We start from the raw sequence: 27,358 nt of genomic DNA, 5'->3' as shown, positions 1-27,358 counted from the left end.
ATCTGTCCTCTTTTCTTGTTAAAGACCACGGTACCAATCCATCAAAGAAAAAGTGAGGGCCCTAATATAGGAAATGATACATTTTTCATTCTCTTTTAGGATTGTGGGGGTGGGGTATTTCTACACTTTATGCCTAAGTTTTGGCTGGCCGGATGAAACCACGCCGCCGGACGGATATGGCCCTCGGGCAGTACTTTGGGCATCACTGATAAAGATGAACGTGCCTGTTTCTATTTACCATACATCAGTATTTAGTAACAAAAAGTTGTTGTTTTTTCTACCATCAATCATGCTTGGGCTGTCATGGACATATCAAACACTAATAAGAAATGTAAGCAAAACATCCTGATCTTTGATATCTGCATTTACTACAGGATATTACGAAACGAATTAATTCTCACGCCTCCAGAGGTGCTATTTCAATAAAGTGAAACTTAGAAAATAAACAATTCAACGGCTATATAAGAAGACTATTATATAATGCATTTACTGGCTTCTTCCGTTATCTAGTGTTGACATCAATCTGATTGAGACCATGAGAACCGTTTTGTTGCTGATGCTGCTAGTAGCTGGGGTAAGACAGGAACAAACACGTATTTTGTTTCCAAGAGAAAAAATTCTTATAACCTTAAAACAATATATAATAAAATACTCAGAAAGACACAAAGATAAAGGCATAATCCTATATTTATATATTCCTATACTTTTTTTTATGCTAGGACAAATTTGTACAAACGCTCCTTCTTCCCTAGTGCTATTGGAACATAGAATGGGTTGCCTGAGCTAGCCAGGAAAACCAGTGACTTGGTAGAATTTAAGTCATTGGTTAACATGCATGACTAGATGCATGACGCGTATGACTTAATCATCTTCTTTTTTTTTTTTTTTTTAAGTTACGTCTGTATTATATACGATTATTAAGATAAACCCAATGACAAAATTTTTAATTGAAACAAAGCTTCAAGCTATTCATATACATTGTATTAATAATTTGCATCTTATCTTATTAATTACGGACGTTGTTTTAACAGAGAAGATAATCACGTCCTGGCGTAGCCATCTAGTCTTGCGTGTTAATTAGACACTTAGACTCTGGTCATTGATTTTTCTTTCTGATTCAGGCAACCCATTCCACTCTCCAATGGCACTAAGGAAGAAGCCCTTGTTCAGATTTGTTCTTGATCATGTAATATGAAATGTGCCTTCATCTTTGTGTCTATCTGAAAAAGTTTTTTAGGTTGTGTTTTTAGCGGCACCCGAGAGGTGGAGAATCCGCTAATTGTTTTGTGTGATCTGTCTGTCCGTCTATCAGTCCATCTGTCAAACTCTGAACTTAAAATTGCATTGTTAGTGTGCAACTTTGTTTTTTTTTTTTAATTATGCAAGTCGTTTTGTTTTTCATAAAAATACACCACTTAACAAGCAAAATAAAAACACATTATTTTTCTAAAAGACAAAGCTTATATTAAGCTGTATCAGCCTGCTTGGATCAGTCATGTAATTAAATTTTTAATAGATATCCAAATAGTAAGTCTTCTTTGAGGAGGAACCTTTTCAATTTTTTTATTCTTCTTTTCGTGCATTTCTGAACTAAGTGTTTTGCATACATTATTTATATTCATTGTAATACGGCTTTCAAAAGAATGATATTTATCTAAGTTTTGACTGTGTGTTTGTGTTTCATATCATTTGGTTAAACGTTTTAGCTTATGCATGCTTGTTTATTTAAAGTGTTCCCCCTTTCAGACCTTGCAATCTATAAGGCAGAGAATGTAAATTTCATCTGTTTCAGTGCCCACGGCAAAAAGGTTGTCATGTAGCCAGCACAATAACCAACCGCCTTTACTTTCATTTTAGCTTGGTGTACTTAGTGGCACACAAATATATTGAAATTAAAAATCCCATTCTTCACCGTGGGACGCTTGGTTCGGAAGCCAAGTTCCTTAGCACTCAGCCACCAGGCCTCGTTGTTTATTTAGTGGACCTTTATTCAGTCTTTACCTGGGACGCTTGGTTCGGAAGCCAAGTTCCTTACCACTCAGCCACCAGGCCCAGTTGTTTATTTAGTGGACCTTTATTCAGTCTTTACCTGGGACGCTTGGTTCGGAAGCCAAGTTCCTTACCACTCAGCCACCAGGCCTCGTTGTTTATTTAGTGGACCTTTATTCAGTCTTTACCTGGGACGCTTGGTTCGAAAGCCAAGTTCCTTACCACTCAGCCACCAGGCCTCGTTGTTTATTTAGTGGACCTTTTTTTTTTCAAAATTATTTGTTTATAACATCTTACGTAATTTACACACACACACACAAACAAAGTGAAACAATTATCGGAAAAAAAATTATGCAGGTTTTCGTTTACATAAAAAGAATGATTTATTTAAAAATTAATCTATGGTATCTTCTGCTATATTGTGTAACGGATGCATGTATTAGTTGTGCTTGATGTTTTTCTACAGTTTCTTGATAATAATCCTAGATGCTTGGTTATCCTGTATGGTGTATTACAGATGTGAGCTCTACTACTAAGACAAACACCGTCACAAACACAGAAGAAAAGGGTCAATGCCCAGTACCTAAGTTCAATCGAGATGAAATAGAAAACTTGAATAGAGAATGGGCGACAGTCGAGTCAATCACTGAAGGCGATGTTATCCCTTATAGAGCCTAGCAGCAACTGTCGTAAAAGTCTACATCAGTAATATCTAACCCAATGCCTAGGCCTAAAAATGTCGCGTTCAAGGTCTAAAATGGGTTTCTAAATTAAACTTGGTGTCTAGCAATTGTTAAAACAGGCTGGGTGTAGGTATCATCTTTAGTTGTTCGCCAAGAGAAGATGTGTCAACTAAATTACCCTTACCCAAAATATTTTCCTTGTACATTTTCTGAGCTTTTTTAAGATGTTTATTTTATGTCAATGCTTTTTTTTTCAAATGTCTTCTCACATTCTGAATATTTAGCGGAACACTCTTTTCAAGAGAGATTAATGTACGTTCTAAAGAATCTGCTTCGTGGCCCACGGTTAACGAGGGTGTCATGTGGCCAACACAATGACAAAGCGCCTTTACTTTTCCCCAACTAATGTCAGGTATCCACTGGAGCTGAGTGAACTCAGAGCTTAATATCACGAAGTTAAAAATCACAGTCTTCACCAGGATTTGAGCCCGAGACCTCGGTTCGGAAGCCAGGAGTTTTGCATCGCAAGGTCTGAAAGGGGAACTTTAATTCACATGGTGGCCTGCTAGTTAATTGTTCCAGCAGTTTGTGAAATCGAGGAAGACCAGGGTTTCTTTGTACATTGTTTAGTCTTAAAAACAACGTGTTAGATGGATTATAAAACACTAGTCGACCCACGGCGTAGCATACCGCTATTTTGCAGGGCCGGCCTTAGGCCACTTCAACCTATGCGACCGCAATGGGGGCCCCGCACTTTCATAGGACCCGTGCTAATTCTAGGTGTATAAATTATAAAAAATTAAACCATTTAATAACTTATAACAGATTTCCCGCGGCCTCCTGCCGATTTACCAGGAGCTCCTGGAAATCTCCTGAAATTGCAAAATATACGAAAGGGTCCTGGAAATATCCGGAAATTATTAAAATCTTTAGAAAACTCATACAAATCTCCTGAAATATATACACAAAAATTGTCATTTTGGGGGTGTCATTCAATATGGAAAAGGACAATCCTACGCGCAATAAGTTAAAACGTCATTATCCCGTAATTTTTGGAATCTGGTGAAAGAAGCTTCTTGCGCCTTACTTGAGGTCAACAATTCTTGTAGATAGATTGAAACATTTGGTAATTCTTGCTATTGAGCGTGACCTTTTTATGATATACTATAGGCTTCGCTACACGCGGGGCTCGTAAGGTGGTTCTGTACGTGGTAAGGAATGATAAAAATGCAAAGACTAATTTATTTTCTAATACAAACTCTTAAATTTCACTTATTATCCGTATCCCTACCCAAGCTTGGCCCATCGAAATCCGTTTCGCATGGGACCTCACAACGGTTGGGTCCGGCCCTGCTATTTTGTTAAGGGTAAATACTACTTGTTCTCCCCCTCCCCTCTTTGTTTTTCGTAGGGTATTTCTCGTTCGACTTGCAGACTTATAAGAGTGATATCCTCTGTACCGTGCACGAGGCTGTTGTTCCATAAAGAGAATTATACATATAGATAATTTGCTGTATTTTAAACAGGTCAACGTGGCTATAGGGCGAACAATCCAAGAAAATTCCGACAAGTGTTGCTGGTCGAGTTTTTGCCCTTGTGTCCCACATACTTGACAAAGCCAAGGACGGTAAGCCCTAATTGTCTTTAAGATTTTTTTTTTACCGCATTGTTACGTATTTATTATTTTTTCCCTAGTAAATAAATACAAATAATTAGAAAGCAACATTTAATGACTTAATATATAACTACTACATTTTAGGTCTAACTGTCTCAAAGCTCATTGAAAATGCCAAACAAGTTGAAGCTTTGTCGAAACAGTTGCCAGGAAAGGGTAATTCATGCTACATCAACATTAGTCTGACAATCTGTAATAGTTGCTATATATATTTACCATATAAATTAATTAGCATACCTTTTTTTTATATTTCAGTCTCAAAAAGCGAAGTTAAAAAACTTGTGAACGAAATTTCTAAAGAAATCGGAGTGAATCCTGCTGCCTCTTTAGCTTTGGAAGGTAAATAAATTATATTATATTTTTTTGTTAAAGTACAATTAGATTTCAAAATACTAATAGAAAGGTAACGTTTTCTTTATATATTAAGGATTTTTTTAATATCCAAAATCTCTCCATTTCTCTCTCTCTCTCTCTTTCTCTTTCTCTCTCTCTCTCTCTCGCTCTCTCTCTCTCTCTCTCTCTCTCTCTCTCTCTCTCTCTCTCTCTATATATATATATATATATATATATATATATATATATATATATATATATATATATATATATAAATATAGGCCTATGTATATTACGTAATCGAGAGACATTAATAAATTGTGCTTTATTTATCAGATAAACTAACAGTGGATATAAAGCTCATCAATGATTACCTCAGACTCTGGGACAAGCTCGTCGAGGTTGGAAGAGAAAGTCAAAGTAAAAATCTCTAGTGAAGCTTGAAATATTTAAATCTAGATTGCTTATTGTTATGCCATGTTTTTACAAACTTATATTAACTCTGTCTGGTAAAAAGTTTGTACACGTTATTTCTCCCAAGCCCAATTCTCGGATCAAGTTAAAACTTTGATTAACTATTAATTGGCATTCACAAGACAAGAATAATTAAAATAATTTAACCTTTTAGGCAATTAATTACTGGTACTTAATTATATTGTTTGATACCAACAAGGGAAATTGATCCTTCAGTATTCACAGATACGACTAAATATATAGGGTTTCGTCCCATTAGATAATTGAACACGTTATTTCTCCCACAACCCATTCTTGGATCAAGTTGAAACTTTACACAATCATTTAATATACCAAAATGAATCAATAAAAAATTAAACAATTAGTTAAATAATAATTGGTAATTAATTATTTTGGTTGATATCAAATAATGGAAATAACTACTAGCTCATTGAGAGACATAATTGTAAGCGCGAAGTGATTTGCCTTAGATAACCTTTGTTTTTTTTCTTTCAAAGGATTTTTTAACATTTGGCTTCCAGTATTATATTGTTACTACATTGTAGTCATGTCAATTAAACATAATATACATTTTATAATGTAAAGTAATTCGTTATATTCCTAGCATCTGTTCCATCCGAGGATAGATTCGTGAAAGTGGCAGCAATTGGCTCTATTTCTGAGATAATTCAGAGTCTATTGAAAGAGCTAGGTAAAGTATTAATTTTATTATTAAATTTTAAACACTCTATGTACAGTTTGTAAAAGTCAAGTCAATTAGTTGGTGGACCGGTCAAAGATATCATTGTGTTAACAATAGGCCACAGTCCGTCCAATAAGAAACATGTCTGGAAAAGAAAAACCACTCATTTTTGTAAAATTCAAGAAATTTAATTAAAACGCTAATTACACAGCATGATGCAGGGGCGGTGGCCGAGCGGTATAGCGCTTGACTTGTGAACCGGTGGTCCCTTTTTGGAATTCTGATGAAGATTGGGGATTTTTAATTTCGGGATCTTTTAGCGCCTCTGAGTCCACCCTCTCTAATGGATGCTTGACATTTTTGGGAAAGTAAAGGCGGCTGGACAATGTGCTGGTCACATGACACTCGCGTTAACCGTAGGCCACAGAAACATATGAACTTTACATCATCTGCCTTATAGATCAAAATGTCTGAAAGGGGGACATAACTCGATAATCTAATTCAAATAGACTAAATTTGTTAATGTAAATACAATTTATTTAGTTTAGTAATAATTTCAGGAGGATAGCAGTATTTTAGTATTTTAAGTGTCTATCTAGATCAGGGGTTCTCAGCCTGTGGGTCGCGACCCCTTTGGGGTTCGATTGACGATTTGCCAGGGGTCGCCTAAGACTATCGAAAATATGGATTGTTTTTGTCTATTCTTCTATTGTTCTATGTGTGGGTGTGGGGAGGGGGTCGCGTCAGAGTGGGGGATTGTAAAAAGGGGTCGCCGAGCATAAAAGGTTGAGAACCGCTGATCTAGATCAAGCTGCGACTTGGATTAATATTTTATCTCAACTAACGCAATGAAATATATAAACGCTAGATGGTTGCTTACAAAGAAGAATTTTTTTTATTGTAAACAAAAGGTCATAAACAAAACAAAAAAAAATGAAGATGATTACGTCCTACGCGTCATGCATTACGCGTCATGCATTTAGTCATGCATATTAACCAATGACCTTAACTCCGCCAAGTCACTGGTTTTCTTGGCTAGCTCAGGCAACCCATTCCATGCCCTAATAGCACTATGGAAGAAGGAGCTTTTGTACAAAGTCGATAATATTGACAGTTTTAACTATGCGTACTTAAAGTATTCATTGTTATTGTTGTTGGCTGATCCCAGACGAATCTGTAACAAGCCTCAAGAAAATAGACAGTACAAATAGCGAACTGCAAAACAAAGAAGGGATTATCATCTACGAAAAAGGTGGAGATAAAGACATTGGGAAAATGGTAAAGTTTAAATTTATTATTTTTTAAAATCTGTTTACACATATATGTTTTAATAGCTATGAGAGAGCCTCCTTTAATGGCCATTTAAAAGAGCAAAATGTTCAGTAACATCTATTTACTTCATTCTTCAATTCTGCATGACCAGGGCAATAATGTACAAGCCAATAATGTAGACTTATAAAAAACAATAAAACTCTCAGTTATGAACAACTCAGATTAGTTCTTTAAGCTATTTTTAGCGGTAGTAATTTTGTTAGTTCCGTGTGTCTATTATCTTTATATCGAGACCAAAAAATGTGTAAAACTTCAATTGCAAACCGTCTTCATTCCGGTTCAACACGTTTTTTTTTATAATGGCGCATCCTTTGTGTGTGTGTGTGTGTGTGTGTGTATGTGTGTGTGTATGTGTGTGTGTGTGTGTGTGCGTGCGTGCGTGCGTGTGTGTGTGTGTGTGTGTGTGTGTGTGCGTGCGTGCGTGTGTGTGTGTGTGTGTGTGTGTGCGTGGTGGTGGTGGTGGTGCTGGTGGTGGTGGGGTTTTATTTTTTTTTTTAAATACTCTTTTCCTATGCAAATAAACTAGCACCGTTTTTATAACTATAGAAACATTCTTTAAAAAATGCGCTTTATACAAATGCATACATGCAGCATACGTCGTACTCTAGCAATTGCGGGGCCCTATGCGAAACAGATTGCGCGGGGCCCAGTCTGTGTGGGAATAAGGATAATAAGTGAAAATTAAGATTTTGTATACGAAAAAAAATTCGACTTTACTAAGTTAAAAATTGCGATCTGTACTTTAGGAACCTTGTAACCAATGGCATATTTATATGCTAGTGACTATAAAAGTATATAAAGTATTGGAACTTCCGATTAAGGTATAAGTTCGCCCGATTATTACATGAAAGCTGACAGTGTTTTTTTTCCTTTTATCACTCGTAGGATTGGTGTTTTCCGCAATTAATGACACCCACAAATGACAATTTTGTCTATTTTTCTAGAGATTTTAAAGAGTTTTCAGGAGATTTTAATAAATTCAGGAGATTTCCAGGAATTTTTCGTATATATTTTGCAATTTAATAATTACACCCTGAATTAGCGCGGGGTCTATGAAAGCGCGGGGCCCACTGCGACCGCATAGGTTGCAGTGACCTAAGACCGGCCCTGATCCAAGCATAATCACCTAGGCTATTATAAAGCTTCTTTTTCATGTAATTAGATAGTAATATATATTTTACATTGTTTCACTACTGTGTTAGCAATTTAGGCCCAAGATCTTGTGTAGCGTACAGTGTGAGTAAGAGTAACCACTGCAGCACCTTCGTTATCTAGTGTTTTTATTGTTTCAGGGAAGTAATACAGCTCTTGAAAGAAAGAAGAAATGTTTTTGTCTACTTCTCTGTTTCAGCTGTAATGGATGAAATGTTCTTTTTCCAACATTGCAATTCTGTGTAAACACAAACCAAAAGTTTTATCTTTACAATAATAAAACTGTGTGCACTATTTACGACTTCTGGTATCTTTGTAGCTTTGTCTCTATTTTATATACATATTTTTATGGTTACAAATAACGTCAAACGAAGGCATTAGTAACAATCACAGAGACACACACACACAAATCACTCTTCACACTTATGTGTTCCTAAAAAAAGGTAAAGCAGCTACTTTTGGTCTTCTAAAACGAATCAGCAGAGTTTAAGCCATTAATTAACATGTATGACTACTTTGACCTACGGACACGCGTCAGACGTAATCATCTTCTGTCTCGAAGTAGCGTCTGTGTTTTTACATTGCTTCTATCTGATGGGGATGTTAGTATTATCCTGCGCCTAGCGTAGTGGAAATCTTTTGAGAGATAAGATAACTTATCTCCAGACATCATCTCTAACTTTATTTTTAACAATTCTTGAGGCGTCATTTTCAACCTTGAGATAACGTTTTATTTATTATTAAAAAAAAAAAGCTGACTTCACCCATCCTATTGATTTGTCTAGATTCTTAACCGATTCATATCGTGATTTCACGAAGACGTCTTCTGTACCTAAGATCAATCGCCAACCTATCTTATTGATTTAGATTAACAACAAAAATGTTTACAGGAGTCCTATAGATGTTAAAATTGTCTATTTTTCTATTTTAGAATTTATTCTTGTTTAACGTGTCATACTTTTTGTTATGTAGATAAAAAAATAAATATTTGAAATATTGCTGATTTCATAATGTTTACAATTATTGTTTGTTGGATAAAAAATATTATAGTATGAAATGCCCAGGTGATGAAATGACCGGTCACCCATCCAAACAATAATTTTTTAATTCATTGCTTAATAAGCATGACTAGATGCATGACGCGTAGTAAGAATTACACAATACGTTGTTAAAATAAAACTTTTTAATACCAGGATAATGCACTGAAGATATCTCAGAATATGCATTTTGTTGGCTTTCAATACCGGATGCCGGACAGAGTGGTATAAACAGCTTAGACACTGTTGTAGCTCTGATCTGTAACTCTGTGATGCGCACTGACGTCTCATTTCTGCAAAAGGTGTGCACTGTAAGGAACTTATATAATACAGACGTTACTTAAAAAAAAAAGATGATGATTACGTCATTCGCGTCATGCGTTTAGTCATGCATATTAACCAATGACTTAAATTCAGCTAGACGAGATGAAGGGATCTCAGCCCAAGTTTAGGGCTTAACATAGAAGCTCTGTGTTAAAGGCAGACCTTGCTATTGTGTTTGTGTTGTTTTGTAACTAAACACCTGTCTTAGTTCCAAACATGTCCACAAAAGAGATTGGACCACTGAGCAAACTACCCCATGGAAATGTACTAAACATGTACATTGGATACAGTACTATACTTTAGCACTGTACTAAACATGTACATTGGATACAGTACTATACTTTAGCACTGTACTAAACATGTACATTGGATACAGTACTATACTTTAGCACTGTACTAAACATGTACATTGGATACAGTACTATACTTTAGCACTGTACTAAACATGTACATCTGAAGGTCACTCACGAAGGCCGCGGGATACACATTTGAGACCAAAAGAAAATCCGCTGCCGAGGACAAACGCAGACGGCGAAAATAAAATCTAAATCGACCACCTGCGGACAATGGTTATGCTTGCCCTGGATGTGGCAAAATATGTAGGTCACAGCTGGGGCTGCGAAGCCATGGGAAATACTGCACTCCTCACTAATCTCGAAGACAAGCCTTATTATTATTATTATTATTGTACAGAAGATGACTGTTTTCCATTATTCTTATTTGGTATCTCATCAATCTTATTTTATTTTTTTAACATTTTAGTTTCAACAAAAAGTATAAGCTAAATACAAACTCCTACAACAAAATGTTTTTTGTTTTTATTACATTTGTAGCTTATACACTTTGCGTTTATGATGCTTTTTTTTTTTAACTTAAGGCTCCGAGTGCAAGTTTCGACTATTTAAAGGGGTCCCGGGTCAAAGAAAAAGTTTGAGAACCTCTTATCTACGGAGACAAGTGACCTACACTGCCGATGTTGAATGTTAAGGTTATAACAAAGTAAACAAGTAGGTCAGAGCACATTCAGATTTTCCTAGAAAACCTTAACGTGGAGAGTGGATCGAATATTGAATAGATTTATGATGTGTTTTTTTTTTTGCTGAAATCTCGATTTTCGTTCTAAATAACTGTAGAGAAGCTGGGGTTAAAAAAAATCTAAAAATAAATCTTTGTTATCTCTGTTATTTTGGACTTAAGATTATTCATCTAATTGGGTCATGATTTTATTACTACAGGCTGGCCATTGTGTATCATCATGGGCGTAGCCAGGATTTTTTTTCGGGGAGGGTTTGGGGGGGGGGGGAACGCCGACCTCCCCCCCCCAATGCCGAGAAAAAAAATTATATATATATATATATATATATATATATATATATATATGTGTGTGTGTGTGTGTACATAATTAATCTTTATTACATTCTGACCCTTTCGGAAGACGTTTATTGTTTATTGTAGACTCCCCACCCTATCTATCAAGGGGGTCTGGGGGAGTTCGCAGCGCTCCCCCTGCGCGGGGCGAAGCCCCGCCGCCGAGCACTATTTCTGGTATTGAAAGCCAACAAAATGCATATTCTGAGGTATCTACAGTGTATTATCTTGCTATTAAAAAGTTTTATTTCAAAAACCTAATGTGCTATTCTTACTGACTTAGACCCTCTCGCGCCGTTCGGCGCATTTTCCGGCAAGCTGTTTTCGCAACTCTTATTTTGCGTAATTCATTTTGTCGGAAAACATGTCCCGCAAAACCTCATGCGACGCTCTGTCACAGCCTTACTAAGGATTCGACTCCCAGTTCGGCATTTGATTTCTTTGATTTAGACCCGATCTCTATGACTGACTCCTAAAATCTGTCTTAGCCATCTTTGTTGAGACACATTTAATGATTTTCAATTTCGGCAGAAGACTATTTACATTTAATTAATGGAGCCCAAGCCACTGGTAGAAATGTGTAACCTTTCTTGACTACGCTCTTGGAATTACATGCCTGTATTTCGCTTTAGATTTTATATGGAAAAGGAAAGTTTTTTCGTCAAATCATCTGTTGAGGGGTTTTAAACTAAAAAATCTCTGGGGTATTTTTTGTTTTTTTTTTAATTCAAAACCCCATTTAGCTGCGATCATAGAATTTGGTGACTGTAGTTTGCTTTAAAATAATATTGAAGAGAGAGGTTTTCAACTCTAAACGCTCTGTAGGGGAATTTTAAACTCAAAACCATCTGGAGGGGTTTTAAACTTTAAAGAAAAAGCCATCTGGAGGAGGGGGATTTAAACTCAAAACCCCTTTGGCTACGCTCATAGATTTTATAGTGTGTAATTTGCTTTTTTTTTATATTGAAGAGGTACTTTTTAGCTTCAAACCCCAACTGGAAGGGGGAGGGGGGTTAAACTCAAAACCCCTTTGGCTACGCTCATAGAATTTTGAGTGTGTAATTTGCTTTTTTTATATTGAAGATGGGGTTATCGTAAATTTTGGATGGGGTTTCAAAATCAAAATCTTCCTCAACTGTGCTGTTGGAATTTGGGGATTGTTGTTTGCATTTTTTTTGTTTTGTTTTGAAGAGGGGGATTTCACTGCAAAAACCTCTGGTAGGGGTTTAAAATTCAAAACCCCCTGTAGGGGGTTTTAAACTCAAAGCCACCTGGTAGAGGGATTTGTATCTCAAAACCCCCTGATAGGGGTTTTTAAAATCTCAAAACCCCCTGGTAGGGGGATTTAAACTCAAAAACCCCTGGTAGAGGGTTTCTAACTAAAAACTGCCTCGGCTGTGCTGTGGTAAGTGATGATTTAGTATTAAAATCTCACCTAAAATAAACAAAATGAAAGCAAAAATCAGTCACTTGATTCCGTCCCCCCCCCCGCAGGGGGGGGATTTCATTTCGGGGGGGGTTTGAACCCCAAGAACCCCCCCTGGCTACGCCCATGTGTATCATTATTAAGTGTAGTTGGTAGGCATATTTTAGTGTTGAGTTTCAATTCAGTTTAGAATTGTTAAATATTGAATAAAACCTTGACACGTGACCACACAGACATTGCTAGATACACTCAATCAATAGACAAGATGACATTGATTTTCACCCTTGTTATTGTTGGACACATGTCATTTATTGACACAGTTTCATTGATGGAAACTTTATTTATTAAAACACTGACTTTGGTAGACACATTGACATAGAGAAATATTAATGGACACATTGACATAGGCACATTGACACATGCACGTTGACTTAGACACATTGACATGAACACATTGATCGACACATTGACATGTACACATACTGATGGGCACATTGGCATAGACACATTGATAGACACATTGATAGATACATTGACATACACACGTTGACAAAGACATATTGACATAAAAAAAATTATCATGAAGACTTTGATAGACACATTGACATGGACACATACTGATAGACACATTGAGGCATATTAATGGCCACATTGACATATTGATATATACATTGATTGATACATTGACAGTGATACATTGATAGACACATTGACGGACACATGAGATGTGCGCATGGACATGTACTGTTTTGCACATTGACATGTACACGTAGTGATGGACACATAGACACGGACACATATTGATGGACACAATCCTATCGATGGCTATAAATAGCTCCTAAACTACACTGTTTCTTAACCACATCTAGTTGAAGAGAAAAACGCCTTTTCGACATCTGTCCATAGGTAAGTGGGGAGCTATTCAGGAATGTATAAGATTACGACAAACATTGTTTTATTGATCCTAATGGAAATGTGTTGTGATTACAAGGACCCTTTTTTCTCAGATAAAGACAACACAACAGAAATATTCAAACAAATAGAGCAGACACAACATACAGAGTTCATTGAGCGACTACACGGAGACATCTTGATCCTTTTCATGCTTCCTGGTCAACGAGATGCGTTGATATAGTCTGACCGAGCAAGAAGAAGAGAAAACTAGCACCATTGATCAGATGAAATACAATACTGAAAGTCAGTAAGACGTTATCAGCATCGATGGTCTCGGGTTTAAACCTTGCCTGCTGCCATCACTTACCGATGCAGGACGTTTGAGCTAAGACGTAATTACTTTCTCTAATGAAGGGACGTCAAAAACCAAAAAATCAAATGTGCCAAGAACCAAGTTCCCCCTTCAAACCTTGTGGTCTATAGGGCAGATGATGTAAAGGTCAACTGTTTCTGTGGCCTATGTTTAACGAGGGTGCCATGTGGCCAGCACAACGACCAACCGCCTTTACTTTGTCCCAACTAATGTTAGGTACCTATAAGAGCTGAGTGGACTCAGAGGCGCCCAAAGATCCCGAAATTAAAAACACCTGGATTCAAACCCGGGACCCCCAGTTCGAAAACCAAGCGCTTTACCGTTCAGCCTCCGCATTGTTCTGAAGCCTACTTTTTTTTTTTAAGATATAGGTACAGTTCATTTTTCCAGGAAATGTTTATTATCAACAGTTTCGTTTTCTTGGAAAAAAAAAAATAGACAGCTTAATATTTTGATAAAAAATCGCATCACCCAAAAGCTGTGCATTATTTAGCAACGACACATTTTAAAATGCTTTTAAACATATTGTTTAAAAAATAAACATATTCAAATTTTCACAGGAGAAATTTAAACCAAAAGTATGGCTCAGTAAGTTGAATATTTCATAATCATTGTTTAGTTATTATCTTTCTACCGATTTGTTTAGTTTATAATAATAATAATAATAATAATAATAATAATAATCTTTATTATCCGTAAGGAAATTTGTCTTACAATTTGTGCATTACACCAAACAAAAAAACATTATAACTATAAGAAACCAAAGTGTACATTCACACCAGACTCACTCATAATTTACATGTGACAAAGTTTATACCAGATTGTTCTTATTTAATGATTTGATTGCCAGGGGAACAAAAGAGTGTTTGTGTCTGTTTGTCTTTGATATCGGTGTCTTGTATCTCTTTTGTGATGGTAAAATCACAAAATCCTAACACAAAGGGTGATTCTTTATTTCGAGGATCTTGTTAGCTTTTTTATAGATGTTGTCTCAAACAACTGCCCAAATAGGGTTTGTTTTTTGCCAATGATTTTGCCAGCAGCATTTAGGATTCTATAAAGTTTAATTTTATTTTTAATGCTCAGACTTGCCTTGATTTGTTAGGTTGTTAAATCTTATTGCGACAATGAATTATAACCATACGTGCATTTACACTGATTATACAAAAAAATTATTATTCTTTTTACAATTATAGTAATTATTATTATTATTATTTTTATTATTATTCGAGATGAACTCCGATTACAGGACATGAAGGTCAACCAAGTGGCGTAGCTAGGGTGGCGGAGGGTGGGTCTAAATTTGAACCCCCCCCCCTCGGTCCCCAAGTTGAGGGGGGGCCCTAAATGAGTGTTTGAAATTTGTTTTTACATTTAATATGACGCCATTATCGCATGTATTGAAGTCGAATGTCAAAATGCAGGGGCCTCTAATGAAGTAAAGCCCTCCCCCACCCCCTCATCCCTAGATACGCCACTGAGAGTACCAGATCCCGTAAGGCTTTGTCAAAATACTTTGTTTCTGGGCGTAGTGAAACATACGTGAATCTCTAGAAAAGGTCGAGTTACAATGCACACGCCATTACAACCTTACAACGTACTTTCTCATCCGACTCCAAGCAAAGTCGGCAGCGAGAGCCCTAGTTTGTCAAGAATAGGGTAACCAGACGTCCAACAAACGGAGGGCGTGTCCTTTTTTTTTTTGTGTCCGTATCCTCAGGCAGGCAGGTAAAAGCTTTTAACTCCGAATTTCATTCTGCTGTTTACCCCTGTTGTCTATTTTCCATCAATCGAATTTATTCCTTCGTATTTGTTTGAACACTGATAAATAGCTGTAAATGTTTCTTGACAATCCTTCTTCATAAAAATGAGTATATTAATGGGTGTCCCAAAGAAACCTGTTATTCAGAGCTTTAAAAAAACTGCGATTGTTTTTTTTCCCTTCTTAAGCATAATGCTCAAGTTAAAAAAAACAGTATTTTATTACTGATGAAAGCTAAGTGAAATGAGCCATATAGACTTTTTCACTTTTTCATTACTTACGAAGAGGCATATCTCTCAGACTCTCACTAGTAATCTGAATAAAAGGAGCAGAGAGTTCCATAAAAATGTTTACCCGAAAAAGAATAAGATACAGAAAAAATAATCTTTGAGAAATATAACAATTAATTAACTGATATATTTCATCCAATACATAATAAGCAGGGACTGACTGGCTATATGGGCATTAGGGCAAATGCTCGGTGGGCCGGTACCTAAATGGGCTGGTAAGGGCCACCAAAAGAATGCTACTTTGTATTTAATTGTCATAGGTTTTATAATATTCTTTTATAAAAGCGACCTTCTGAGCATCGTGTTTAAAAGAAATCTCTCTACAAATGGCTGCCTGGTCGTGCGGTTTGCGCGCTGGACTGTCGTTCGGATTTATCGACGGTCGAGGGTTCAAACCTGCCCGCTCCCATCCCCCGTCGTCCTGCGGGAGGTTTGGACTAGGAAGTAAACTATCTTCAACTCTGAAGGAACATCCGAAACATGTAAAACATTTTACAAACAGTTTCGTTCTAACTTGATCTAACACATTTTCCAAAATAATTTAATAGCCTACATCCGTAGACAGTGCTACTAGTAGGCTTCAGCCTTTTATAATAATTGGATGTCTATCATATGATATGCAATTTATGGAGCTCATTGAATAGAAATGCCAGGGCCGACTTTGACACCCAGTCCGCTCCTGATTATAAACCTAGTTTTTAAACTACACTTTGTCTTGTTTGTGTGTGTGTTCTCCTTTCTAAAGCTTTAGCCTTCTTTTTGTCCCTAGTACTAACTCGTATATTTGTACTAATTATGTACTATGTATGTATAAATATGTCATGTAAATATCTGGGCGTCATCATTGATAACAAGCTCTCATGGAAAGACCACCTTAGAACTCTGACAAAGAAAACAGCATAGCGACTATTTTTCCTATAAAAACTCAATAGCTTGATGGTTGTTTTTTGTTTGTTGTTTTTTTTTTATATGACGTCTATGGTCTAGATCATTGATGCCCAAAATACGGCCCTCAGGCCAGATCCGATTAGAGAAATGTTCTAATGATTTAGCAGTACCGCTCATCATTGACAGATAAAAAGAATGTTCTTGTCTGTTTTTAGTGCCTTAGATTTGTTATCATCATTATTATTTATCGTTTAATCCTCTGGTTTTACTTAATATATTCTGATTTTTTTTTGTACAGGTCTTTGATCAATGTTCTCATAGTTGGCAGAAGTGGTAATGGCAAAAGTTCGATTGGATATTCTATTTTAAAAGCGAAAATGTTTGATACTAGTGCTATTAGTGAAGAAAATAAACCTCATTTAAAATCAGTTAACGGAAACGGATTTAGCGTCATTGAATGTTCGTGTATAAAAGATGAAGAAGAGTATTCTGAACATGATTTCGAGGTAGCTGGTGAGGCAATTAGAAACTTTGAAAATAGAACTGATGTCATACTTTTTGTCATGAAATATGGCGTTCGTTACACACAACAAGAAAAACATGCTGTCGAAAGGCTTAGAACAATATTTGGAGAGACAGTTTTCAGAGACTGGGTTGTCATCTGTTTTTCTTATGGTGACAATTTTGAAAAAGATAAGCAAGAAAATGGTAACGACTTTGAGACGTGGTGTTGGGCACAGTCCGGAGCAGTACAGACTCTTTTTAAGGAAGTAGAGTACAGAATTGTATTGTTTAATAATAAAGCAGAACTTTTGGAAAGTACTGAGCAAGAGCTTAATAAATTTATTCGTATCATAGTTCACCGTAATCATGACCAACATAAAGAACTGAAGGTTCAAAATCTCGAAAAAACAACACAGGAGGACGCCACCGTTATCATAAAGAAGAATTCTCTGTTGAAACGGCTGAATCCAATTACGTTAATAACAAAGAAGGGGAAAAAATATGAGAAAAAAACTTCTAAGAATAAAAAGTCTACGGAAAATAAATCTAAGGAAAAAAAGTCTGCGACAAAAAGTTCTGGTAACAAATAAATACCTATCTGTTTGACGAGATAAGATCATAAGTTAACAAAGCCTAACTCTGACATTCTGTAATTCTCTATTGCCTATGGCTCGCAATAAACGTCATTTCTTTTTCAAAGCTTATATTAACTCACTCTGTGAGTAAAAAGTTTGTACACGTTATTTCTCCAACACCCAATCTCCTCATCATAATGAAATTTCGCAAAATTATTTAATTTACTTGAAAAAAAATGTCAAAGAAAATAATTAATCAATTAGTTAATTGAGGTGGTTGACGAGGCTTTTACCCTCGAGTTCCAATTCAGGTTTTTCAACTTTTTAAAAATATTTTTTTATTATTTTTAAAAGCGATCATTCAGCTACCCCATTCTTTTTCCTGCTCCACCATCCCACCCTTTTCGCAACTGGTCCAAACAAGTGATAGGATAGTCATAGAGTATTAAGAAAGCTAAAAGAATGAAACTTTTTTGCGCTAAACAAAAAACCATTGGTAAAAATATATGTAATCGCATATAGGTATTTATTATTGTTTGTCTATATTTATTAAAAATTTTATTATATGACTGATTCAAACTAATTGATGCAAATACGCTTAATATAAGCTTTGTTTAAAAAGCAAAAACATTATTTTTATGTCTTTACAAAGCTTACATCAACTCACTCTGTCTGTGTGTCAGCCTGGCCAAAAGTTTCTACACATTATTTCTCCGACACTCTATCTCGGATCCAGCTGAAATTTGCACAATTATTTGTGAGAGTGTGTGTTTATATGGAAATGGTGGGAAGGGGTTGGCGATTGGTTGTGAATAACGCACCATAGGTGGCATTGTCCCTTGGTTCTAGTTAGGAGAGACGACTCCAGAACGTGAGACTGAAAGGTTGTGTTATTTAAGTGAGTTTAATTTTGTTAATGATATTGTTACTAAAGTCTACTACATTTATTTGATTTCACATTAACTTGATTTTGTTTATATTATAAATAAAGTGTTATTTAGTTTGTTAACAAAAGGAAGTTATTCAAATTCTTTGAAGTTTTAATAGTTAAGACACATTACACTTACAACGGTTTAGTTGTCTACTAGCAGTTTGGTGCTATAAGTCAACGACCGGTAACAACAATCTGATAACACAAGAATCAATTTAAAAAATAACCAATTAGTTAATTAACTATTGATAATAAATTACTTTATTTAGTATCTAAAACAAAAGCAATAAATAGTACTTGGCCAAACGGGTGGTATAAGTTGAATTAATCCCCTTGAGGACTCTTGAGCTCGCAGAACCCTGCATTTATAGAACGATCATTTAAACATTCACAAGATACACCATTCTCCCCCCCTCCCTTTTTTTTTTTCAACTGGTCCAGACAAGCGATAAGTTTGTAGCGCATTGAGAAAGCTAAAAGCTAAACAATTGGTAACAACACTTCAAATCGCACAGATTTATTAAGACAAAGTCAGCTGAGAATGACTGATCCAAACTAATTGATACTATTACACGTAATATAAGCTTTTAAAAAAAATATTTTTACTGGTTTTTCTCTTTTTTATATTTTATCTTAATTTGTCATGTCCTAACGATGAGGGGAAAAGGATGGTGAGATTATGGTGAATTATAGAGAGAGGTTCGACCTAGATATATCAGATTGATACCTAGATTTGGATGATACAGAATGTCTGCTATCATAGTACGTTTAGCGATCCGCTTTTAAGCCCCCCATTCCACTAGAATACAGTATTATACGGCTAATTGTACAATATCATGCATAAAGATTGAAAAATATTTACGTATGACTAGGCAAATGCACATACATTTTCCTGTTATTTATCTATTTATAGGGTTGAAAGTAATTATTACTAGGAAAAAGAGTATACAAAATCTAGGTCATTCGTTTTCTCCAAAAAAAAAATGTTTAATGTTTTTCAGGAAATATTGGTAAGAGTAACTAAATACTGAATGTGGCGTTTTGTTTACAAACTGTAGTATTTAGGAGTTAGTACGGTAAGAACTTTGTTTCATATTAAATTATATATTTCATGATTTGAACAATACAATAGAACAGTATTAAGTTGCATCCATATTAGAACATACGAAAAAATGATTGCATTTTCAAAACAAGAGCGAACTGCAACACTGAGCAACATCCATCTAATTTTTTTCTTTTTTTTTTCGTTGTTCTTTCTAATAAAAAAACATTATTATAAATAACACTTAAGACATTTACACCTTGTAAGAGTTAATATCAATGTGAATGCTGGTAGAATGACCTAACTGAATCATTTTCCCTTAGATTATGATTACTTATTAATGTGAAATCAATATATATATATTTCTATAAAAGAATGACTAAAGCTAGTATTATCTCTATATATATATATATATAATTCCCATCTTCCCTCAACAGTTTGGACGAGCAAGAAGTAAAGGAAAGATCACTCTTTTATTTCTGCGGATAGTCACCCCACGAAAAAACAAGAGTGATATTCACACTACAGATGGCTTCCTGCGCGCTGGACTGTCGTTTACATTTATCAAACCCTGCTCGCTCCCATTCCCTTTGTCCTGCGGGATGTCTTCAACTCTTAAGGAACATCCGAAACATGTAAAACATTTTACAAACAAACATTTTACAAACACTAAATTACAGCGCCGGACTTAACCATTGTGACCAAGAAGTCATGGAAAGAAATTAAGTAATCTACTATGTATATATATATATATATATTATTAATATATATATATATATATATTATTAATATATATATATATATATATATATATATATAGGCCCTTTACATGTATGCTACCACTAGATCTAAGTTATTTTAAGTCTAGTACTCAAGTACACGACACCCTGCTCGTTAACCGTTGGCCAAAGAAACAGATGACCTTAACATCATCTGACTTATAGACCGCATGTTCTGAAAAGGGAACTCTACCTTAGTACTCAAGCCAAATTTAAAATAATTAATTTTTTACTTTGAAAATTATAACGGTCAAACTAGAGCTTTCCCAATGTGGCCAACTAGCAATTCTTTTCTCAACGATATACATTAACGGTTGAATTGCTGGGTAAATCGGTACAGCTATTTTTGAGATTAGCGGTCAGCGTCCAGGCTGGTTCTGGGTTCCATGAAGTTCTGACTTGAATAGAGGTATTTTGTTTAAAGTTAATGAATAAATAGACAAAATACACATATTTATATGTATATAATTAATATGTAAATAATTTTTATCGAATAAATTTAAAGGACTTACATAATTTTAAACTGTATATTTTAACTGTGAATGACTTTCTTTCACTTAGACTGACTAGGTTCCTTTATCATGGCTCAGAGTTCTTTATCAGGTAACTAACTGTAGATGTATTTTTTTTTTTTTGAGGAAGTATTACAAACATGTTATGGTTAAGTAAAAATAGTTTCAAATAGCTAGAATATACCGATAGTTACAGTAGGCCATGCAAGAGAAAATATTATTTTTTTTGTCTTTTGACATAAAGCATTACTTAAAGTCCAGATAATATTTTCTGGTTTGATTGTTTAAAGTTTTAATTTGATCCGATAATGAATGTGGGTCGGAGAAATGACGTGTACAATTATCTAAGGGGACCTATCTATGAATACTGAAGGATTAATTTCCATTGTTGACATCAAACAAACAACCAGTAATTAATTGACTTAATGGTTATTTTTTTTAAAATCGATTCGTGTATTATCTTTGCCAATAATTATCGGGCAAAGTTTTAACTTGACTAAACCGCTGTAGGGGTATTATATTTCAACTTGAAAAATTTGAAAAAAACTTGATTAACTTCTTTGCGAGTAATCCTAAATAGAACTTTTATTACAATATAGAAAAATGTTAACTTGAGATGAAATGAAATAAATGTAGCAGACTTTAGTAATAAACCAAAATGGCATTTCAAACAATATCTAACTAATAGCGAGACCAGCACTGACCTGTGACGTCATAACAGTCATAACAGTGTAACGTTGCTAGTTGACCTGTCCTACAGACCTGTAACATAGCGACGAGCTATTGGTCTCCTCTGCCCACAGGTTTCAACTTTGCAGTTCGGTATTTAGGCCTACTATAATAATTAGCCTAGGTCAGGGCCGGATTTAAGGGAGGGCAGTTGGGGCTTCAGCCCCTTGTAAGCCTAGTTTTTAAACTACACTTTGTCTTGCTTGTGTGTGTGTTCTCCTTTCTAAAGCTTTAGCCCTTTTTTGTCCCTAGTACTACCTCGTATATATGTACTATGTGTGTCTCATTCATTGTCACAGCACTTGGCTTCACATTTGTATCTTCGTTTGTGTCCTGATTGCTCCTACCCATTGAAGCTTCTATATGTCATGTATTTATGTTGTCCATTTGTTCTGTTATGAAATATGCACAAATTTATAGTGCCATTATTTGTCTAATATATGCCTATCGGCTGTGTCGCCTCTAGGGCCGGATTTAAGGTAAGACAGGCGGGGCTACATCCCTGGGGCCTCCACAAAAGACATCAAAATATATCAGAATTTCTAAGGTTCAGAAACTTTAAAGTTTTTTTTTCTAACATTTTATTCGAATTTTTACGGCTGGAAAAAAATGTCATGATTAAGAAGTGTGCGCTTGTTGCATGCTTAAAATAAGTAAATAATTTTACATATCCAGATTGTCTACCAAGGGCCTTACCCTCCACAAACTAAAAATTACACTTTTAAAAACTAAAATAGCACATACAATTTTTTTTTTCAAAAAGTAGTCTTTTTTTAAGTTAAATTAAATTTACAAGAACTCTTTTTCTTTCTTCTAAAATACAGCATGCTTTTAGGTATAAGTATTTTCATTCATAAGTTGATCTTTATTAAAGCTTTCGAAAAATTGTAAATGGCCTACACAAAAATCCTGCCCAGGGGCTTTCACATACTTAAATCCGGCCCTGGTCTCGGTTGTAGCATTGAAACCAATAGTGAGCTCCTTCTTTTTATTAGAAAAAAAGGAGCAAATTTTCTTTTAAGGATAGGGTTTTGTTTTGGCCTTAAGTGAAAACAAGTTATAAAGCTTTCCATTGAAAGCTACTATATCTTCGATAGATTTAAAGACAACTTGCAAGGACAACTGAAAAAAAATGGTCAAATAGTGCTGGAACCAATATCTATCCTTGATTTTAGTATCAATAATAATAATAATAATAATTATTATTATTATTATTATAATGATTGAGCCGTTGGAATACAGAGCATCTACAAATTGTGTAAGACACAAGTTTAAAAAAAAAAAATCAAATCTCCAGGTCTCTAGCAATGAATTTATCGCCTCTCTTGAAAAATATGACTCTGACCCCTTCCCCCCCCCCCCCCCCCCAACTTAAAATACTCGTTAATAATGGTTTTGATGAGGCAGGGCATGAGATTCACCAATGGGAAGAAAAAAACACTCCACGGAAAATTCCCGGCTCTATAACACGGTAACAAGACCAACAATTCTACTGCAGTGGCATGGCTCCAAGCAGGTCATCTCTTCTCTAAAACAGAACGCTTTGTAATAGCATTACAGGATCGAGTTATTAGGATGAACAATTATGAAAAGAATATTCTTCAATCAATGTTGTTGACAGATGCCGAAACTGTGAAACTGCGGGTGAGTGAACTGAACACATAATGGCAGGATGTTCAGCTTTATCAGAATCTGCTTATCTAGCTCGCCATACCCAAGTAGCAAAATTAATACATCAACACCTGACTTTGACATATAAACTGGTTCATCGACGATAACCTATAATTGTGGGATAAACCTATTTTGATTGTTTATCAACAAAAGGGAAAAATCCGCAATCCTAGACATAGGCGTATCGCTACCTCATAATATAAGGAATATTGAAATTGAAACGATGAAAATATGAAAGCCCTTAAGCATTCCTGATTCCTATTACCTGTTAAAGGGCAGTACTGTTGCAGACTTGCCACATCGTCAGAAAATTTTCTCAGAGAATACTGATAAGGGAACTACAATGAAATTTGTTTCCATTTAACGAAGCTCGACTTTGGCAGTGCCAGAGATTGAAAATCAATTCATTTACATAATAATAATCTTACTAAATTATACGTAAAATGTGTTTGCTAGTATAATACTGTGAAGTCTCTAAGGATCTTTTATAAATGGTAATTCAAAGATCAGTTGTAACGTTTTGTAGACACCATTTTCAAAAGAGTATTATAAAATCTTTTACTGTATAACGAACCCAGCAATACTAGTACTAGTAGCCACTATTTTACTGTCGACTCACCAGTCTGTCGTTTTGCCGGTTCACTGGTCATTTGCCCATGGTATTTAATAAATTATGGCTCAGTATGCTCAGAGCGCTTTGGTCCAATCTCAGTTGTGGACAAGTGGAGGGGAAGGGGGTATCTAGGAGTAGGTTTTTCCGTGCTGCCTTTGGGCGCTCAGTAAACACAACTCTGCCCGAGTTGGGTGTCGAACCTCGAGCCCCCTTCGTAGGTAGCCAAGCCAAGTTCAAGCGTACTTAGCCTCTCGTCATATAATGAAGCCATGTCCCTTAGTTTAAGCTTAAAGATTGTATCTTTGTACTGATTTATTAGTTGGTTTGTTGTAATGATGTGACAAGCGAGCCGAAAAAGTCTATGAACCCCAACTAAATATAGATTGCGCTCCAATGCTTTAGTAGGATGATGATACAGAGTGATGAGATTTAAGTATTTGTAGTATTTTATTCTTTTAGAAGTGCGACACTGTACATTAAAAATGTTGTTTTTTTCTACAGATTCCGGGATATTAGGAAAGGAACAAAGAATAATATTATTGGTAGGACGTTGTGGCAACGGCAAAAGTTCTATCGGAAATTCAATTTTGGGAGAACGATATTTTACAACAGGGACTCAAGAGTATTCATTAGAACCAGTGATTCGAGAAAAGGATGATTTAAAAGTTATTGTGTGTCCATTTATAGGAGACACTGGTGATGACATCAGTTACAAGATAGGAGACATTCAGGAAGCTACTAGGAAGATGTTACAACATTTGGTTACCACTGGGGGCTCAGGTATAGATGCAATAGTTTTTGTGTTAAAGTATGGAGTTCGATTCACCAAACAAGAGAAAGACGCGGTGACAAGAGTGAAAGAAATATTCGGAGACAATGTGTTTTCAGACTTTGGTATTATCGCCTTTTCCTACGGTGACCTTTTTGACCTTGATAACTCTAGCCAGAAAATAGAATTCGATGACTGGTGTTTACAACAATCCGGCTATGTTAAAGCATTGTTTATAGAATGCGATTACAGGTGCGTTTTATTTAATAACAAGAATACGTTAGGAGATACATTACAAAGACAAAATACAAATTTGTGGGAATGTGTTGCGACAAAATATTTCGAAAATAAAAAGACTTCAGTGCAAAGTTGCGTTGATGAGGCTGGAAAAGAAATGGCAACAAAGAAGGATTGCGCTGAAGAGACTAACAAAGTAAATGTTACAGAAGAAAATTGCGCTGAAGAGACTAACAAAGTAAATGTTACAGAAGAAAATTGCGCTGAAGAGACTAACAAAGTAAATGTTACAGAAGAAAATTGCGCTGAAGAGACTAACAAAGTAAATGTTACAGAAGAAAATTGCGCTGAAGAGACTAACAAAGTAAATGTTACAGATGAAAATTGCGCTGAAGAGACTAACAAAGTAAATGTTACAGAAGAAAATTGCGCTGAAGAGACTAACAAAGTAAATGTTACAGATGAAAATTGCGCTGAAAAGACTAACAAAGTAAATATTACAGATGAAAATTGCGCTGAAGAGACTAACAAAGTAAATATTACAGATAAAAATTGCGCTGAAGAGACTAACAAAGTAAATATTACAGATGAAAATTGCGCTGAAGAGACTAACAAAGTAAATGTTACAGATGAAAATTGCGCTGAAGAGACTAACAAAGTAAATGTTACAGATGAAAATTGCGCTGAAGAGACTAAAAAAGTAAATATAACAGATGAAAATTGCGATGAAGAGACTAACAAAGTAAATATTACAGATGAAAATTGCGATGAAGAGACTAACAAAGTAAATATTACAGATGAAAATTGCGCTGAAGAGACTAACAAAGTAAATGTTACAGATGAAAATTGCGCTGAAGAGACTAAAAAAGTAAATATAACAGATGAAAATTGCGCTGAAGAGACTAACAAAGTAAATGTTACAGATGAAAATTGCGCTGAAGAGACTAACAAAGTAAATATTACAGATGAAAATTGCGCTGAAGAGACTAACAAAGTAAATATTACAGATGAAAATTGCGATGAAGAGACTAACAAAGTAAATATTACAGATGAAAATTGCGATGAAGAGACTAACAAAGTAAATATTACAGATGAAAATTGCGATGAAGAGACTAACAAAGTAAATATTACAGATGAAAATTGCGATGAAGAGACTAACAAAGTAAATATTACAGATGAAAATTGCGCTGTGAACACAGAAGTTGTGAAAGAAGAAATAACAATGAATGAAACGGAAGAAAGTTATGATTTTATAACAGAAGAAGAGATCTTAGAAGCTGATGGAAAACAAACAACGAATGTTAATGTAACTGGTAAAGATTTTGCTCTTGTTACTAGAAATATAAATACAGAAATTGGTGATTCAGCTTTAAAACACCCAAAAGAGAATACAGGGAATGAGAACACTATGCAAGGAAATGAAAATGAAGTAAGGAAAGATGACAAAGACATTAAAGAGCCTGAATCTGAATACAAGGAGAAACGAAAAATAACAAGAAAATACACCATTAGTGATTTTGACAATCGGAAACATGTTCCGCTGAATGAAGATAATAAAATAAATGATACACCAAAGAATAGTTGCTCATTTTTGTCCTGTTTTTCCTTACGATCAACATAATTTATGTTTTGTTTGCTTGTTTCTTAAAATTCGTTATGTTTTTAAAACTTTTGAAATATTTTAAAATTTTTTAAAATATTGTCATTATAAATAGATAGTAAAGACTGTCATCAATCTATGCAGTGGTAACTAAAAATTGTTAGTTTTTGTTGTTGTTTTGTTGAAAAATGTAAAAATTACCCCCCTTTCTTATCTTTAACATTTATTAGTTATTAATAGAAATGTAATAGCTATATGAGTTACATACAAAGGAGTATTGTGACTTTAAAAATAGTATTTTTTTAATCTCGTTTTTAATATAATAATATACTTTTAAATAATAAAATAACTTGTACATTATTGGTAGATATAGTTTTAAGGACTGAGTTTTTTTTCCCTTTAGATCAGCTTTGTGTTGTTTTTCAAGTATATTTTTTTTTATTTTTCTTCTTTATCACTGTACACTTATTGATATCGGATTTTCCCTAATCAATGTAAATAAAGTTTCAAAGTTACAAGTTATTAGAGTCATCTATTCAATGTTCCCTGTGTACTGTGTATTAATGTTAGATAGAACGATAAATTAATAAGACCAAGAACTCGCCTTCACAACAAGTCACACCAAGTCCGGCCTTTGGCATAGACAAACTACGAAGCCGCCTAGGGTCTCTGATTGGTGAGGGGACCTCGTATAGGACTAAATCAGTTTTTTTT

At 35.1% G+C, this 27,358-nt stretch overlaps 3 protein-coding genes across 6 annotated transcripts in view; all 3 read left to right on the top strand.

Annotated features, from left to right (window-relative positions):
* Positions 1-535: 535 nt before the first annotated feature.
* On the top strand, positions 536-8,619 carry LOC106073115 (uncharacterized). The gene is made up of 8 exons (XM_056014285.1): positions 536-574; positions 4,215-4,299; positions 4,432-4,503; positions 4,603-4,686; positions 5,017-5,100; positions 5,759-5,845; positions 7,005-7,114; positions 8,461-8,619. Exons 1-8 carry the CDS (start codon positions 536-538, stop codon positions 8,530-8,532), a joined length of 633 nt encoding a protein of 210 aa, XP_055870260.1. The 3' UTR covers positions 8,533-8,619.
* A 5,572-nt stretch (positions 8,620-14,191) lies between these two features.
* LOC106080295 (uncharacterized) overlaps positions 14,192-27,358 on the top strand; it is a 95,222-nt gene continuing 82,055 nt past the window's right edge. Inside the window, exons 1-2 of one of the 2 annotated variants that reach the window (XM_056013684.1) lie at positions 14,192-14,320; positions 19,694-19,768. The gene's annotated coding sequence lies outside the window, so the exon portion shown is untranslated. Of the gene's footprint in view, positions 14,321-17,762; positions 18,660-19,693; positions 19,769-27,358 lie in introns of those variants that run through there. The other variant, XM_056013683.1, reaches the window with a different exon arrangement.
* On the top strand, positions 14,193-27,162 carry LOC106063447 (putative surface protein SACOL0050). 3 transcript variants are annotated; one of them, XM_056013681.1, is made up of 3 exons: positions 14,193-14,330; positions 16,981-17,015; positions 24,540-27,162. In XM_056013681.1, exons 1-3 carry the CDS (start codon positions 14,323-14,325, stop codon positions 26,663-26,665), a joined length of 2,169 nt encoding a protein of 722 aa, XP_055869656.1. In that variant the 5' UTR covers positions 14,193-14,322; the 3' UTR covers positions 26,666-27,162. The 3 variants fall into 3 exon arrangements, with proteins under 3 accessions (XP_055869656.1, XP_055869655.1, XP_055869657.1); XM_056013680.1 differs by having other exon boundaries at positions 16,981-17,765; XM_056013682.1 differs by lacking the exons at positions 14,193-14,330; positions 16,981-17,015 and adding exons at positions 17,630-17,765; positions 21,075-21,116.

Source organism: Biomphalaria glabrata, chromosome 16 (genome assembly GCF_947242115.1).
Source record: "Biomphalaria glabrata chromosome 16, xgBioGlab47.1, whole genome shotgun sequence".
NCBI lineage: Eukaryota > Metazoa > Mollusca > Gastropoda > Planorbidae > Biomphalaria > Biomphalaria glabrata.
The sequence above is the reverse complement of the archived record's forward strand: the minus strand, read 5'-3'. Positions and strand labels throughout refer to the sequence as shown.